General features: G+C 50.6%; 1 protein-coding gene across 1 annotated transcript; it reads left to right on the plus strand.

The window, feature by feature from the left end:
* PCYOX1L (prenylcysteine oxidase 1 like) lies at positions 1 to 12,605 on the plus strand. Its single transcript, XM_065918873.1, has 6 exons — positions 1 to 173; positions 4,650 to 4,856; positions 6,340 to 6,514; positions 8,405 to 8,616; positions 11,081 to 11,221; positions 11,648 to 12,605. The coding sequence occupies exons 1-6, from the start codon at positions 89 to 91 to the stop codon at positions 12,304 to 12,306; spliced, it is 1,479 nt and encodes a 492-aa protein (XP_065774945.1). The 5' UTR covers positions 1 to 88; the 3' UTR covers positions 12,307 to 12,605.
* Positions 12,606 to 16,971: the final 4,366 nt, after the last annotated feature.

The following is a 16,971-nucleotide window of genomic DNA, read 5'->3' on the forward strand; positions in this document are numbered from 1 at the left end:
TTTGGCGCTGGGGCGGGGCGGGGCGGGGAACCCAGCGCCAACCCGCCAGTGCCCGAGCCCCGGCGTGCTGCCCTCATCGCTGCCCGCCATGGCCCACGCTGCCCGGCTCCTCGCCGCGCTGGCCGCGCTCCTCGCTGCCGCCGCTACAGGCGATGCCCGGCCCAGTAAAATCGGTGCGGGAAGGACTGGGTGGGGTGCAGATCTGGGGAGGGCTGCGAGGGAAAAGGGTTGTCAGCCGGGAGCAGCTGGATGGGGGAAGGGGAAGGCAGCTGCACGAGGGAGGGGTCCTCGGCAGAGGAGCTGGGTGGAGAAGAGCCGAAGCACTGCGACTGGGCGAGGAAGGGGACCGCAGTAGGCAAGGTGCTGATGGGGAGGGGGGCGTGGGTCTCTGTCCAGGGCTACCTGGGGTAGAAAAGAGCCTTGGGGCAGGACTGGTCACTGATCTCACCAGCAGGTTCAGGGGCATTGAGCATCTGCCCTCGACCTGGCTCTTTGCCAGGTGCCCCCAGGACTCTGGCCTGTCTGGATGATGTCATTCACACAGGTTTATTGAGGGTTGTCTGTGTAGCAGGCACTGGTCCCTAGTTCCTATCCGGAGGAGGATAGACTTCACAATACAAGGAAGTTAGTGCTAAGGCTGAGAAAGACTGTGAATATAGAGGAAAGGCACTCACCGCAGTCTGTGGGCTCTGGGAGGGCTTCCAGAAGTAACAGCTGAGCCAAAAACCTCATGGAAGGTAGGAGACAGTTCTAGGAGAGACAGAACCCATGATAAGTCCTCTGGGGACAGATTTGCTGAATGACAAAGTGAGGAACTTTTCACAGTAGTCTTCTTATTTATTTGCCTTTTTTTTTCAACATTTTATGTTGAAAATTTTCAAACCTAGACCAAAGTTGAAAGACTTATACATTGATCATCTCTTTACCCAGCACCTAGATTCTGCGTTAAGAAACTGCTACTATATTTGCTTTATCACAGACCTATCCCATATCCTTTAATCCATCTTACATTTTAATGCTTTACAAAATAAATTGCAGACATCAGGACATACTGCTAAATACTTGACCATGTATATAACTGACTAACATTCCATATTTGTTTATACTTTTTTCCTCTTAACATTTGTCATTTTGACTCAACATGAATCAAAGATTTCCAGGTCCCTTATATATCAGATTTCTGTAGGCAGAGATGCTGGGTTTCTGGTGTGGGAGCAGAGTGCCTCTCATTGGGAGGGAGGGCTGCCCCATGGGAGTGCCACAGACATAATGGGGCCAGTGCAGTGCTAAGGTCTGCATTACCAAACCCCAGCTCAGGCCATAAAGGATTAAGACAGGCTGAAGCGTGCCAGAAATCAATTTATGACTGAACATTTAGGGTTTTCAGAGGAGAGAGAATCCTGAGAGCCGGAGTGGAGAGAGAAGGCCTGATGAAGGAGATGGATTTGGAGCCAGGCTTTGAAGGATGGAGAAGAAAGGCAGGCAAGGTCTTGATGTGCAGGGCTCCAGCATCTCTTGAGAAAGGGCAGCAGAGCATGGCATTTCCCAGTGACCACTGAGGAAGGGGCAGGACCTCCTCACAGCTCAACCGTTTCTGCCAATGCAGAACTTGCTGCCCGCCTCATTCCAGCTGGCCCTACCCACCTCACCCCAGGCATCATCAAGGCAAGAGACTTGGCAATGCCAAGCTTCCTGCAACTTTCTTGATTTTCCTCAGTGCTCTGATAAGAGCTTCTGTGTGTCCTCGGTGACTTGGGCTCTATCCATAATGGGAATGAGGAACTTCCTATTAAGATGGCATAACCCTCAGGCTGCTTCTTGATCAAATCTGAACACTTTGGTGTGGCATCAGACCCTTTGAATTCCCTCGTAATTCCACCTGGGCCCTGCTCATGTTGTTCTCTCTGCAGAGAATGGGCTTCTGCTCACTGGTAAAACCCACTGTCCTCCAGGATCCTGATCTACATTGCTTCCCTGTGAAGCATGGGGCCCACACTCTCAGGCAGACCTCCTTGCTTCCTCAAGATTCTCTGGAATCCTGCTGTTGTACTTGGTCATGCATTGTCATTGCTAACTGCATGAATCTGTCCTCTCATTCCCTGCCCATGCTCAGGGGGACAGGGCCCTCTCTGTTTTATTCATTCTATGTCCAGCAAATCTTACCACAGACTAGAGAGCAGGTGTCAGGTCATTGGTGTTGAAGGAGCTAGTTCTTAGAGAGTCGAGGTCTTCTGCTTCCCTATAGCCTTTAGGCAGCTTCTAAGTCTTGTGATAGCAATTTCTCGGGGGGAGGGGGGTAGGGTAATTCAGGGCTTTGTCAAAAATGGAAAGGGTGGGAAGCACTTGGTTAAAAGGTTAAAGGGTATCCTTGGAAGCGGCTTTGTAAACACTGAGAATAAGGAAGTAATTTTTTCTTTCAAAATGGAATAGTGAGCTCTACTGCCTGCCAGAATCTAGGGACATAGGGAGCTGCCCTCAGTCCTTGACAGATCATTTGAGTAGTGTCCCACGGACCAGGCCAGGGTAAGGAGAGTATGCTGTGGGAAAGTGCAAGAGGGACAGTTGTCTTAGGCAGGTCAGGTCAGCCAGCTAAGAATTACATATAAGGGCCACAGAGGTCAGCAAGGCAAAAGATGACAGAGCGTTTCTGACAAAGGGAACAGCATGGGCAAAGGCACAGGCATGACAGGGCGTCATCTTTGTTCCACAACAAAAGAAGCTGAGGCAGGGGACTAACCTGGTGGTCCAGTGGTTGAGACTCTGTGCTTCCACTACAGGGGGCACGAGTTCTATCCCTGGTCAAGGAATTAAGATCCCATATGCTGCATGGTATGGCCAAAAAAAGAAATTGAGGCAGACAAGAAGGTGGAGTGTTGCAAGGCTGAGGCAGGACATAGAATAAGTAAATGGAGACCAGATCATAAAGAACCTTGTAGTTTTGCCTTCTTGACAAGAGTTAGTAGTCTTAGGGTCCAACAGGGGTGTGTGTGTGTGCGCATGCATGCACACGCGCGTGAGTGTGCTCAGTCATGTCCAGTTCTTTGCAACCCCATGGACTGTAGCGCACCAGGCTCCTCTGTCCATGGAATTATCCAAGCAAGAATACTGGAGTGGGTTTTACCATTTCCTCCTCCAGGGGATCTTCCTGATCCAGGGATCGAACCTGCGTCTCTTGTACCTCCTACATTGACAGGCAAATTCTTGACTACTGTGCCACCTGGAAAGCCCACCATGGGTCTAGTAAGGACAAATCTCCTTCTCTTTGGTAGGTTACTAGACTGTCAGGTGAGAGGAAAGCTGTATCTTAGGTACCTGGTGGGCAAAAACTGTTGGGCAGCATGGCTGTCCGGCTCAGGAGCTCCACAGCTGCTTCACTATCCTCTCAGTACTGTGTGATGATTACTGTCTGTTTGATCAGTGGTTCTTAGCAGCAAGAGCCCTGATCAGTCACACGCTCTTCTCAGTGACTTGGATCAGAATATTGATGGTATATGAACTAAGTTTGCAACTAAGGAAAGAAGGAGGAGAAGTAAAGACAGTGGGTAAGACCCAAAAAGATGTCAAAAAGCTGAAACTATAACAAGAGTCCAAAGTGAAAAATAGTGCCCTCTATGGTGATGAGTTATCTGTCACAGGCTGAATTCCAGGCTTGACAAATATGGATATGGAAATGACTTAAGTGTCAGGTGAGAAGTTGCAATAGACCAAGAGTTGGCTGACTGCTTAATTTAAAGGCCAGAGAGTAAATATTTTAGGCTGTACTTACAGTCTCTGTTCCAACTTTACTCAACTCTGCCTGGCATGAAAGAGCCATAGCCAATAAGCTAAAGAAAAGGCATGGTTCCATTCCAATAAAGTTTCAGCTTGCAAAAACAGAAATCTGCCTTGATTTGACTCTCAGGCTGTAGTTTACCAACCCCTGGATTAAGGAGTGGATTCCTAATACTAATCTAACCTAATCTTAGTAATTTAGTAACTAACCTAAACTTAGTAACTAATCTTACCTGGCAGTGACCAGGTATTCACCAATTCATAGTAAAATATCCCTGGTGGTTCAGATGGTAAAGAGTCCACCTGCAATATGCGAGACCTGGGTTCAATCCCTGGATTGGAAAGATCCCCTAGAAAAGGGAACAGTATTCTGGCCTGGAGAATTCCATGGACAGAGCAGCCTGGCAGGTTACATACAGTCCATGGGGTTGCAAAGAGTCAGAACACGACTGAGTGACTTTCACTTTGACTTTCAAGGAGTTTGTATAAAGTTAGATTTATTCCCTTAAATAAATTTTGAGATTCTTCCCTGCCCCTTTGCTGCTAACTTGTCTTTTTCTTTATAAAATAAGGGTTATAGTAGGTGATAGTTTGCAGGTTGTACTTTGCTGTTTATTGATAGCTTTACTGCCTGGCAAATTCCATGGATGGAGGAGCCCAGCAGGCTACAGTTCATGGGGTTGCAAAGAGTCGGAAATGATCGAGCAGCTAACACTTTACTAAGCACTAGTCTACAGATTTCCTTTTTGAGATGTTAAAAGCCTATGAGATGCGAGTACCTAGGAAACCACTGGCCCAGGAGACTGAGAAGGAGTGACCCACAGTCTCATGCCCCTGCTCTGTCTCTCCTCACGCCTGCCTCCTGGGCCTGTTGACAGCTGTGGTTGGAGCTGGAATCGGGGGCTCTGCTGTGGCCCACTTCCTCCAACAGCACTTTGGCCCCCGGGTGCAGATCGACGTGTTCGAGAAGGGGACTGTGGGCGGCCGCCTAGCCACCATCTCCGTCAACAAGCAGCACTATGAGAGCGGCGCCGCCTCCTTTCACTCCCTGAGCCTCCACATGCAGGGCTTCGTCAAGCAGCTGGGTGAGTGCACCATCCTGGGGCTGGCGGCAGCCCTCGGGCCCTCCCCAGGTGACCCTGATGGTCAAGGCCAGAAGGTCATGTAGCCCAATCTCCTCATTTTACAGATGGAGCAGCTGAGACCAGAGAGGGGAAGGAACTTGCCTGAGGTTACACAGTGAGTTAGTTGCAGAGCCTGGATTAGAATTCAGGTTTGACAGCCTCACCCCCAGACTAGTTTCCTTCCCCATCAGTTTACTGCTTCTCAATAATCTATAATCATAATGGCTTCCACATGCTGTGTGCTTGCCAAGCACCTGGCGCCCTTCTGAATGGTACATAGACATTACCTCTAATCCTCCTACCAGCCTGCAAGATGGGTGCTGTATCTCCTCCCAAGGAAACTGAGACTCAGAAAGTGTATACACCTGGGCTAAGGCCCTACAGCTAATAAGTGAGAGAGCTGAGATTCAGCCCCAGCAGCATCTGTCAAAACCACAAATACACATACCACTGGATGCAGAAATTCCACTTCTCAGAAGTGATCCTGTCAGTGCGCTCACGGCGTACAGAGCAGCAGACACACAAGGTTACTCATCATAGCACTGTTTGTGATAGTAAAAAGTTGAAAATATCCTACCTGCCCATCCACTGGGATCTGAGACTAAATATTTTTTAAGCACATAGCAGACTATTCAGTAGCCAAGTCCTATATGCCCAGGTATAGAAAACTATTAAGATGCACATGTCGGTAAGGTGCAGGCCACTGTGTATATTAATAGTATATGGGGTTGGGTGGAGGGAGGGACAGCTCACAGATGTGTACACATTTATAAGTGTTGGCACAAAATATCTCTAGAAGGATGCTGAAGGAGTATACTTACTGGTTGCCTCTGGGTAGGGGAACTTTGTGGTTTAGGGACAGGAAAGGAGGGAAAAAGAGAAAAACCCATGACTTAGGGCAGGCCCTATAATCTCTATGCCTCACCTTCCATCCATCCATCCATCTTTACCTGGGGGGTACTGACTCTTGTCCTGCCTCTCCCAAGAGTGTGAGAGGATGAAGTGAGATCCGAAGCTCCAGGGCTCTGTCAGGTGTAGAGTGCTGGTGGTTGTCAGGAGCTGTGATTTCTTCCTTGTGGCCTTGCTGCCCCGGGCCACCATCCCAGAGCAAGTGCCATGGCTGTCAGCCCCTGGACAATCCAGGATGACGACGGAATTTCCCTCACTCATGGCTGAGTGGATCCCTGTTAGAAAAACAAATAAAACAGAATACAAGTTTAATTTTCATTTCTTTGTTGACTAGCCAGGCCAGACATCTCCCCAGCACACTGTTCACTGTTCTTGAACAAGCAGCACAGATGCGCCAAACATAGTGTCATGTTCCCTTCGGTGGAGTGATCCTTCAGGATGGCCCTGAATTTAAGCTTTGGGCATTGCTAGGTTCCCCTGGGGTTCAGGGGGGGCCTCTGTAGGGGACCTAAGGGCCTCTTCCTTGTCTCTTCAGGGCTGCGGCACCGGCGCGAGGTGGGAGGCAGGAGCGCTATCTTCAATGGGGAGAACTTCGTGCTGGAGGAGACAGACTGGTACCTGCTGAACCTCTTCCGCCTCTGGTGGCACTACGGCATCAGCTTCCTGAGACTGCAGATGTGGGTGGAGGAGGTCATGGAGAAGTTCATGAGGTAGGGCTGGGCAGAGCCTTGGGGAGGGCCTTCCAGAGGGAGAGAGGAAAAGAGGTACAGAAAAAACCAACTTGGCTATACATTGTTGAAATGGAAAAGGTACTCACTGGGTGTAAGAATTCCGCCCAGGTTCCGAGCACACCCCCAGCATCAGCAAGGGACTTACTTTAGCACAGCGGTACGTGGTCTCTCGTGTTGTCACACTGCATCCTCTTTCCCGTGGCTGAACTGGTAAATAAAAGCATGGGTTGCAGGACTTCCCTGATGATCCAGTCATTAAGACTGTTTCTAGTGCAAGGGTCATGGGTTTAATCCCTGGTCAGGGAACTAAAATCCCACATCCCTTGTGCTCTGGCCAAAAAAAAAAAAAAAAAAGCATGGGTTGCAAACTCAGCCACCTTCAAGGGCCTACCTGGGGTGTGAATAAGTGAAGCAGTTTAGTGAAAGGGAAGGATAAGGAGTGAAGGGTCCTGAAGGCCAGGCCCCATCTGAATGGGCAGCTAGCTCTCTGCTCAAACCCCTTGTGGCTACGTGGGAATGCCAGCCTCACAGGGCACCATTGTCCAGTTTTTCAGAAGAAACTGGAAATCCAATTGTATGTGAAATTAGTTTTTCAGTGCGTGCAACCAGTTCATCTTACAAAGCAAATAAGACATATCTGCAGGCCACAAGCAACCTGCGGGCCACCATTTACAAACTCTTCTGTCCTCCAGACCCATCTAGAACAAACACCTTTCTTTACCAGTTACCTCCTCCTCATGTCCCAGCCCCCCTCCGCATCAACTCCAGATAAGAAGGGCAAGTATCCTATTGTCACTGTGCCCACCCCTCATAGTCCACTCATGCACCAGGCTGGTCCCCAGCTCTCCCTGACAGTCAGTCCTTCCATCGGTTCTCCCTGTTTCCTGGCCTAGGTGCAGAGACTTCAGGATCCGACACTTGTTTATGGCCTCCAGGCCTCCTTCCTGGTTTCTGGCACTTCTCTGCTCTTCCCACTCCTGTAACTATGCTTTTTATGGCACTTCTTCCTTGTACTCTCCGGGTAGCCCCAAAGTTAGGTCTTCACTCCTCTTTCCTCTTTCTTATAGTTTTCTCCCTTGTCAATTTTATCCAAACCCCCAGCACCAAGTTCTCCCTTTTGCGGGAGACAGCCTCTACCTGTGAGCCCCAGTTTCCCCTTAAGTTTCAGACCCATTACCTAAGCAGTTTCTTACTGTTTTCTGGACACCTCCATTTGGGCTTCTTGTCAACAACCAAATCTGGCACATTTACAGAACAGCCCGAGCAGAAGCAACATTCCAAGGGCCACCATCCAAAAGTTCATCAGCCGACAGTTCCAGGCAAATGCCAGTCCTCTAGGTGGGGAGAGTCGTGTGGGAAGAAGACATTATCGAGGGGGTGAGTGGGAGCCTTGTTGGACCAAGCCACAGGGGAGGACAGGCCAGGCTAGCAGAGAGAATGACAACTTTGGCATAACACAGCTGCCATGGAGTCCAGTGTGGTCCTAGAAGCCAGGAAAGAGCTGCTGTTGCTGGAGAGGGGATATGTCAGTGGGGGCAGGCATGGCCCACTGCTTGGCAGTCCCAGCTGAGTGAGAAGAGGACTGCTTCCTCATTAGGGAGCGGCTTAAGAGGTGATATGATTGTCATTCAGAGGAGCCACCATATGAAGCCAGGTTCTAGTGGGATCCAAAGTGTTTGCCCTTCCCTCTGAGCTGTCCCTCCAGGTGGGGGCCAGCAAATAGACCAAAGGTAACATAACAAGCTTCCTCTCCTACCCCTACATGGAGAGGAGGGGTGGGCCCCCAGGTGCAGTGACCCAGCAGCAGTGACCCAGTGGTCAGCAGAAAGGCCTTTCTGCACAAGGACTCTGGGTCCACATGTCTCCCAGGATCTATAAGTACCAGGCGCACGGTTACGCCTTCTCGGGTGTGGAGGAACTGCTCTACTCGCTGGGGGAATCCGCCTTTGTCAACATGACCCAGCGCTCCGTGGCTGAGTCCCTGCTCCAGGTGGGCGTCACCCAGCGCTTTATCGACGACGTAGTCTCCGCCGTCCTACGGGCCAGCTACGGCCAGTCAGCAGCGATGCCCGCCTTTGCCGGTGAGCCTCCAGCCCTCAGCCTGCCCACCTGCCCTTCCCCAGCCCTCCCTGTAATAACCTTACATTTACCTGACTCAGTACATGACATCACCCCAACACCCTTTGGTTCTGGCATCCGTCCTCTCAGTTGGCAGGAGAGGGTGTTCACGTCACTTCACAGCGAAAGGGAAGCTCAGATCTCAGGTCCAGGGTGTTTCTGCCACTCCTGTTTGGATTGGTTTCATGATCTTCCCCACTAAGGCCTCTGGGCCCCTGGGTATCCACTTATTAGAGCACCGCATCTTCCCAGCTCATTACTGGGGTGGGCGGGCACATGTATCACCCACCATCTCCCAGCACAGGACACCCCAAGAGAGACATCAGGGCACATCTTCCCCAAGGTGTGGTGACTATTCTGGGCCTTGAAAGATACAGAAAGATTTTACTGGGGCGGTGGAGGGCCGGGGAGGGGCATTCAAGGCCAAGGAACTACATAGGCACTCACTGGCCTGCTTGGCTGGGTCCCTCTCCTCTCCTGCCTTCTGACACGGAAGGCCCAGGCTCAGTCCTGTGTCCTCTTCTACTCAGCCTCAACTTGGTGAGGCTCTCACCTACTCTCAACTACTCAGCCTCCGTTGGTGAGCTCAGCCAGTCTTGGGGCTTCAGTTCCGCCCACCTGACTCCCAAACATGACCTCTAGCCCAGACCTGTCTCCAGAATTGCAAGCTCATGTGTCAGCCGTCACCCTTGGGTCCACACTGGAAGGGCTAATGGGCGTCTCAGACTCAGTGCGTCCAAACCTGAGCTTCTGATCTTTCCCCTCAAGCCTGCCCCTCCCAGCCTCCCCATAGCTTGGCTGGTAATTACTCCTTTCGGTTGCTCCAGCCAAAACCCTGAATCATTGCTTTCTCTCATATCCTTTGTGTCGTGTGTCAGGCAATCCCATCTGCTTTACCTTCCATGTATACCTAGAATCTGACTGCTTCCTAGCAGTGCCTCTTCCTTGGTCTAAGCACTAGCGTCCTTTACCAGGATTGCTACAAGTCTCCTACCAGGTCCCCCACCCTCTGCCCACTCCCTGGCCCCTCCAAGCTCAACACATCACCCAGATGATCCTTTTATAACAAAAGACAGATCCTGACAGGCCTGCATGTAAGACTGTAATGGCTCCTACTTTCCTTCAAGGAAAATCCAAAGTCCTTCCCGTGGTCTGCAGGGCCCTGTGTGGTCTAGGCCTCACCATCTCACCACTCACGCACCCCAGGCCAGCCACTCTGGTCTCCTTGCCGTGTCTCCAGCATCCCGGGTACACTCCTGCCTTGAGGCTTTTGTGTGGCCATCCCTCTGCCTGGAAGAATCTTCCTGGAGAGCAGTCATAGTACACTCTTGCCTCCCATGTCTCTGGGAAGATGTTGCCTTTTCATCGAAGCTGCCTAACCTCTCCTACCCCCAGCAGTCTCAGTCCCCTTGCCCTGCCAGTATCATCTTCTAGCAGGCTACTGAATTGACTTGTTTTATCTCCTCCCACTAGAATGCAGGCTTCCCAATGGGAATCTGTCCCCTTTGTTTACTGAGATATCCTTACAACAGTGCTGACCATCATAGGCACTCAGGCCATTTTTGCTGAATAAATGAATGAAAGGGTTTATAATTAACAAGTACCTCCCACATGCCCAGGATACTCTTCCTCTGGCCGCTGCTAGCTCCTTCCCAGCCTTCTGGTCCTGCCTAGTCCCATCAGTGAGACGACCCTGCTCACTCTTTCAGCATCTTGTAGGTATCCTTTGAGATATAATTCATGTATCACACAGTGCACGCATTTAAAGTGTAGGAATCAATGGCTTTCAGAACATTCAGAGTTGTATCTCCATCTGGCTTCCCTGGTGACACAGCAATAAATAATTCGCCTGCTAATGCAGGAGCCATGGGTTCAATCCCTGGGTCGAGACTATCCCCTGGAGGAGGAAATGGCAACCCACTCTAGAATTCTTGCTGGAAAAAAAGTCCCATGGACAGAGGAGCCTGGTGGGCTACAGTCCGCAGGGTCGCAGAGCCAGACATGACTGAGCGACTAAGCATGCACACACATATACCTGTGTCTCCATCACCACAATCAATTTGAGAACATTTTCACTGCCCTCAAAACTCATCCCTATAGCCATCAGTTCCCCCAGCATCCCCTAGCCTTCCAACCCTAGGCAACCGCAAATATGTGTTTCTATGGATTTGCCCATTCTGGGCAGTCTATTTAAATAGAATCATACAATCTGTGGTCTTCTATAGTGGCTCTTGCACTGAGGATAATGTTTTTACTTTACAACATTGTGAATTCTATTGTATTTATTTCTGTGTATTGTCTCTCTGAGCCGAGTTGGGAGGAGTCTTGGCCTGGGACAGAGGCCGGGGTAGGATGGTGCTGGACTCTCCAGCCCCACTGCCTAGAGGTTGAGAAGCCACTGGTCGCCCTCCCTCCCCCTTTGCCCAGGAGCCATGTCCCTAGCTGGGGCCCAAGGTAGCCTGTGGTCTGTGGAAGGGGGCAACAAGCTGGTTTGTTCTGGTCTGCTGAAGCTCACCAAGGCCAACGTGATCCACGCCACGGTGACCACTGTGACCCTGCAGCCAACAGGTAAGTAGACAGAGCTGGGGCCACGACCCCTCCCTTCCTACACAGTGAACACTTCCACCTCCTCTCTCCCTAAAACTCCTCTGCTGGGGTGCAGTTCCCAGCACTGCCAAGTGACACCAGAGGGCACTGTTGTCCTGATTCAAATGTCAGAGCCAGGAAGCAGAGACTTGCTTGCCTCATTTGACCACTGAGGACTCACAGCCTTGCCCGTGTTTCCCAGCTAGTCAGCGCCACAGCCAGAGAAAGAGCTTGGGTTTCCTGATTCCGGTCCAGGGCTCGCCCTGCCACCATGCCAGCTGACACAGCAGCTGGATGGCACGTCTGCACCCAGGGTTTTGTCCCCTCGCTGCTGGGCCCCGGATGGCAGGTAATGGGTAGAAGCCAAGAAAGAAGTTGACTTTTGTGTTCTCTTCTCTCTCCGTCCAGAGGGGAAACCCTTGTATCGGGTCAGGTATGAGAATGAGGCGGGCACGGGCTCTGACAACTATGACATAGTGGTCATCGCCACCCCCTTGCACCTGGACAACAGCAGCACCATCGCCTTTGAAGGATTCGACCCGCCCATCGATGTCGTCCAGGGCTCTTTCCAGCCCACCGTCGTCTCCTTGGTCCATGGCTACCTCAACTCTTCCTACTTTGGCTTCCCCGACCCTAAGCTTTTCCCCTTTGCCAATATCCTTACCACAGATTTTCCCAGCTTCTTCTGTGCCCTGGACAACATCTGTCCTGTCAACATCTCAGCCAGCTTCCGGCGGAAGCAGCCTCAGGAGGCTGCTGTTTGGCGAGTCCAGTCCCCCCAGCCCCTCCTCCGGTCCCAGCTGAAGACCCTCTTTCGCTCCTATTACTCAGTCCAGACAGCCGAGTGGCAGGCCCACCCCGTCCACAGCCCCCACACCCCCCTCCCACGGTTCACACTGCACGACCAGCTCTTCCACCTCAATGCCCTGGAGTGGGCGGCCAGCTCCGTGGAGGTGACGGCTGTGGCTGCCAAGAACGTGGCACTGCTGGCTTTCAACCGCTGGTACCAGGACCTAGACAAGATTGACCAAAAGGATTTGATGCACAAGGTGAAGACCGAGCTGTGAGGGCTCCGAGGAGAGCTGGAAATGTCCAGCCTCTGCTGAAGAAGGACTCCCTTCGCAGCAGCCAAGATCGTATAAGCCACGCGCACCCACAGAGTCCTCTGACCTCTCCTGTGTGGAGTGTTCTTTCCCTCCAGTGTGGGTCCCAGTGACCCACTCTCTGCCTTTCCATCTTAAGGATTCTCACAGTGGTTGCTTTTTTTTGAAGGGGGAGAGTAAGAGAAGGGGAAGAACATTCAAGCCAATGTATTCACTTATTTATTTTTTTTTTAAGAAGAAATAAAAATCCATCTTAAGCTGCTTCTGACTTTGTTTTCTAAGTAGAAGACGGTGATAACTGTGGTAGGGAATATAAGGCAGAGAATTTTGAATCCAGTTTCTTTATTGTCTACTCCCAAAAGGTACCTAAGGAACACCCCCAATGAAACATATGTAACCAGATGGTTACAAATAGAGGGAAGATGAGAAAACATAAATAAGACAGGATAATAGCTCCTATATGTTAGACTTCTTAAATGCAAGTACCTAGTTAAGAACTTTAACTAGACACCACCCAGGTCTTTAAACAACACTGCATATTGGAGGAGATGCCTGGAAGGATACAAGGAAGAAATGGTTACCCCAGCAGAGCTGGGAACCTAGCTCTGAGCCTCCTTGCAACCAGTGGGAAAAGGGAAATATACCAGGCCATAAAAAGAAGAACACTTTTTTCCTTGGCAACTAGAAGAAATGACCATTCTGTCCATTAAGAGACTTGTCTTATGAGAAGACAAGTTCCCAGCTGGTAGAAGGCAGTTGTGCCTCACCCCCAAACATCTACCCAGAAAAGAAAAGGGAGGAAAGATGGTGGTGTGATGAAGTTTGTTGGAGACTGGATGCCCACCTCCTATTCAAACCAGCTAAACCTGGTTCCGAGGAGGGCCCACATCCTCGGATACCATGCTGCCAAATGACATTGGCATTGTAAATTCCTAATAGGAAGAGTCCCAGAGATCATCCAGCTAACTTCCCTCTTTTCGTAGAGATGGAGATAAAAGCCCATAGTGAGGAACGAATTTGCCCAGTCTCTTGACGAATTCATAGAATTTAAATCCAGAGCTTCTCCTTAAAAGTTAACTGAATTCAGTATAGGACAAAATACCCTTCAAGGTGGCAGAGGCCCAAATCTGTCTGAAGTTGCTTTTACTATGCGAAAGTGATGGTAGTGAAAGAGATGGTGACTGAATTGCACATAGCATGCACTCATTGGTCATTATAGGAAATAGGAAGCCGACGCACATCAGTAAGAATACTTTTTGGTTGTGGCAGTAGTAAAAAAACAAACCCAAACTAGCCTAAGCAATAAAAGGGTCTTATTAAAGTCCAGGCACAGGGCAGGCATTGAGTGTGGTGCAATGCCAGCGTCATCACTTCTTTCGTGGACAGAGATGGCCGCCAACAGCTCCCAGGGTCAGAGGGTCTTCTCTCATGACCCCTGAAGCAGAGTCTGGGCTCTGGGCCTACTGGGCCCTTACTGAACCAATTCCTGTGGTCACATGAACACCACGTGCAGGTGGCTTAGGATTTAGCTACTGGACCAGTACCTGGGACACAAGGGATGAGATTAAACTAATCAGCTTAGAACAGCCCTGAGGAAGAGGTGATCTCCAGACTATAAGATCAGAGGGGTGGAAAGGGTGCTGGGGAGAGGTCAACCAGATGCAGGATGGGGCTGTTCCCTCCCCCTCCTCTCAGCTCCAGTGAAATCTACATGCAATGATTTCTTGTCAAGGCTTGTGTTTGAAATAAGCATGGTGTAACTGATGATCACTGGTACTGGGGCTGGAGGACCAAGGCCAATACCAGACTTGTCCTTAAAACCCCTCGCATCCCTCAGGGTGTATGCACAGAAAAGGCCAACCAGGGCAGATACACTTGATCCTCAGCCTGACTGCAGCGGGCTTGCTGGTCCTCAGAAACTTCCTCTGTCTGGGTAGGCAGGCCTGAACAGCTCAGAACAAAAACAGACCAAGATGCCTACTCTGCCTGCTTCCACAAGCCCAAACCTGACAGCTGGATCCCACTACCTCTTTGCCTATAAGGAAAAGCCAGAGATTCCTGAAAGCAGCAGAAGGGAGTGAGGAAACCAGCAGGAAGCCTTGGCCTCAGAGCCTACGGTAGCCTTCTTAGTCCAGGAAAGAGGCCCCCATGGGTCCACAGTTCTCTGGGAGAAGACAGCATTTGCAAAGACAGATCCCTACAACCTGCCAAATGAAACAGGAAAGAGGTCACACCACCTCAGTAGTCCTGGGTGCAACATTGTTATTCAGTCGCTCAGTTGTGACAGACTCTTTGCAGCCCCATGGACCGCAGCACACCAGGCTTCCCTGTCCTTCACCATCTCCCAGAGTTTGCTCAAACGCATGTCGACTGAGTCAGTGATGCAATCTACCCATCTCATCCTCTGTCAACCCCCTTCTCCACCTGCCTTCAATCTTTCCCAGCATCGGTCTTTTCCAACAAGTAGTAGATGTGTAAAACTTTCCCCCTAGACTCCACCCTTAGAGCAGGTAACCCAAGCAAAATCTCAGCACCTTGTGGGGAGCGAGTGGTTAGAGGGTAGAATTTGGGGTAGGGGAGGAACAGTGAGGGAGAGAGGAATGCCCTGCTACTGACCCACCTTGAAGAAGCAACAGGAGCAAAGGGCAGATTGTGGGTTCCCCCTAGAGGCTTCTGTGCATGCTGCTGCTACTGCTGCTAAGTCGCTTCAGTCGTGTCCGACTCTGTGCGATCCCATAGACGACAGCCCACCAGGCTCCTTTGTCCCTGGGATTCTCCAGGCAAGAATACTGGAGTGGGTTGCCATTTCCTTCTCCAATGCATGCATGTATGCTAAGTCACTTTAGTCATGTCCGACTCTGTGCAACCCTATAGACAGCAGCCCACCAGGCTCCTCTCTTCACAGGATTCTCTAGGCAAGAGTACTGGAGTGGACTGTCATTTCCTTCTCCATCTGTGCATGAGTGCATGCATTCATTCACCAAGCCCTGCACCTCTATTTTGCACAGTGTTGGAGATGGAGCTCTGAAGGAGTTAGATGAGGCCTCTGTTCCTGTGGAAGGGGAGTTTCTCATCAGACAGTGGAAAACAGGAAACCCACGTAGAACACACAAAGGTGGGGAAAGTGTAGACCTGGCTCTCCGAAGATCCTGAACTCCCCATCGCTGCCTTTAAACCAGGGAACTGGGAAAGGCCAACCGTCAGCCCAAGCTCATGAGGCCAGGCTCCTAAGTCACAGAATGGTAAAACCAAAGAAGACCCTGGAGATCCCTAAATCCCACTGCTTGCTTCACAGTTGAGAAAACTGAAGCCCAGAAAAACAAAAAGGCAACATCCATATAAAATTAACGAGCATTCATTGGTGTGTCTGATATTCTCATAGGAGGAGGACAGGCAGTCCCACCCACATTGGAAGTTTCCTCACCCAATCCCTATGCCCTGGGTACCCAGAGGGGCTCCCAGGCCCTTACCCCACAAAAAGGCCTTGGAGGCCCTTGTGTGCTGCTGAAGTCTTAAGGCCTGGAGAGCAGACTGCAGGGGCCACAGGGAAGAGCCACGCCCCAGGGAGGAGAAGCGGCTGCTGAAGGCATCAGCACGCGCTGGCACGTGAAGTCTATTTTCCATGTGTCTGGAACCAGGCCGAAGCTTCCTAGGGTAATTTTAACCAGTATCCACTCTAGAACAATACCAAAAATGGTAAGTTACTTGCCAGCCCAGACAGGCACATACCTAACCACTGCCCTTTCATGAATTAGACCCTGAAAACATTCAGAACGAAGGCTGCTTTAGGCGCTGAAGTTTGAGCAGCCAAGTATTCTACACTGACGGTTGGCCGTCTTCTGGAAATTAACTCTAAAGTGCCAGCTATTCTTACCTTCAGAAAACACCGCCTGAGCTCCTCAGCTGTCTTCAGAGAGGGAAGGTATTTTTAGCCCCTAGAACAGCTGATTTAGGATTTGCTGCAGGGGCTAGGAGGGCACAGGAGGATTGGATTGCAAGGGTCTAATGGGTGGAGTGGGGGGAGGGATTAGTGTCCGGGGGTTAGAAGTCAGCAGGAGCTTTAGGACAAATCAGTCCATACAGGCTTTTTTTTTTTTAAAAAAAAAAAAAACTTTTGACTGTATCCCATGGCATGTGGGATCTTAACTCTCCAACCAGGGATCAAATCCATACCCCCTGCATTGCAAGGTAGAGTTTAACCACTGGACTGCCAGGGAAGTCCCCACACTGCATTTTTGATCAGCAAAAGGTCTTGGTATAAGTGAGCAGTACTCAAAATGTGGTCCCCAAACCAGCAGCATCAGTATCACTTGGGAACCACTGGATTAGAAACACAAAGTCTCAGGCCCCTCCCCCAGCCCCCCTCCCCACCCTCAGAGGCACACTCCCCCCACCCCCCACCCCCCCCCCCCCCCGCAAGGGCTTGTTTGCAGTGACCCTTGACTTCACCAGGGAGAATCAGCCCTTGTTCACTCCTAGATAGGTTTCTACTAACAAAGCTCTAAAAACGTGACTGAAATAAAGGCTTATAAATGTAAAGAAAGTATCTGACTGTCCTAAATGGTAGAAAGGACTTCCTAGGTGACTCAAATGGTAAAGAATCTGCCTGTAATGTAGGAGACCCAGGTT

The sequence above is a fragment of the Muntiacus reevesi genome, chromosome 1 (genome assembly GCF_963930625.1).
Source record: "Muntiacus reevesi chromosome 1, mMunRee1.1, whole genome shotgun sequence".
NCBI lineage: Eukaryota > Metazoa > Chordata > Mammalia > Artiodactyla > Cervidae > Muntiacus > Muntiacus reevesi.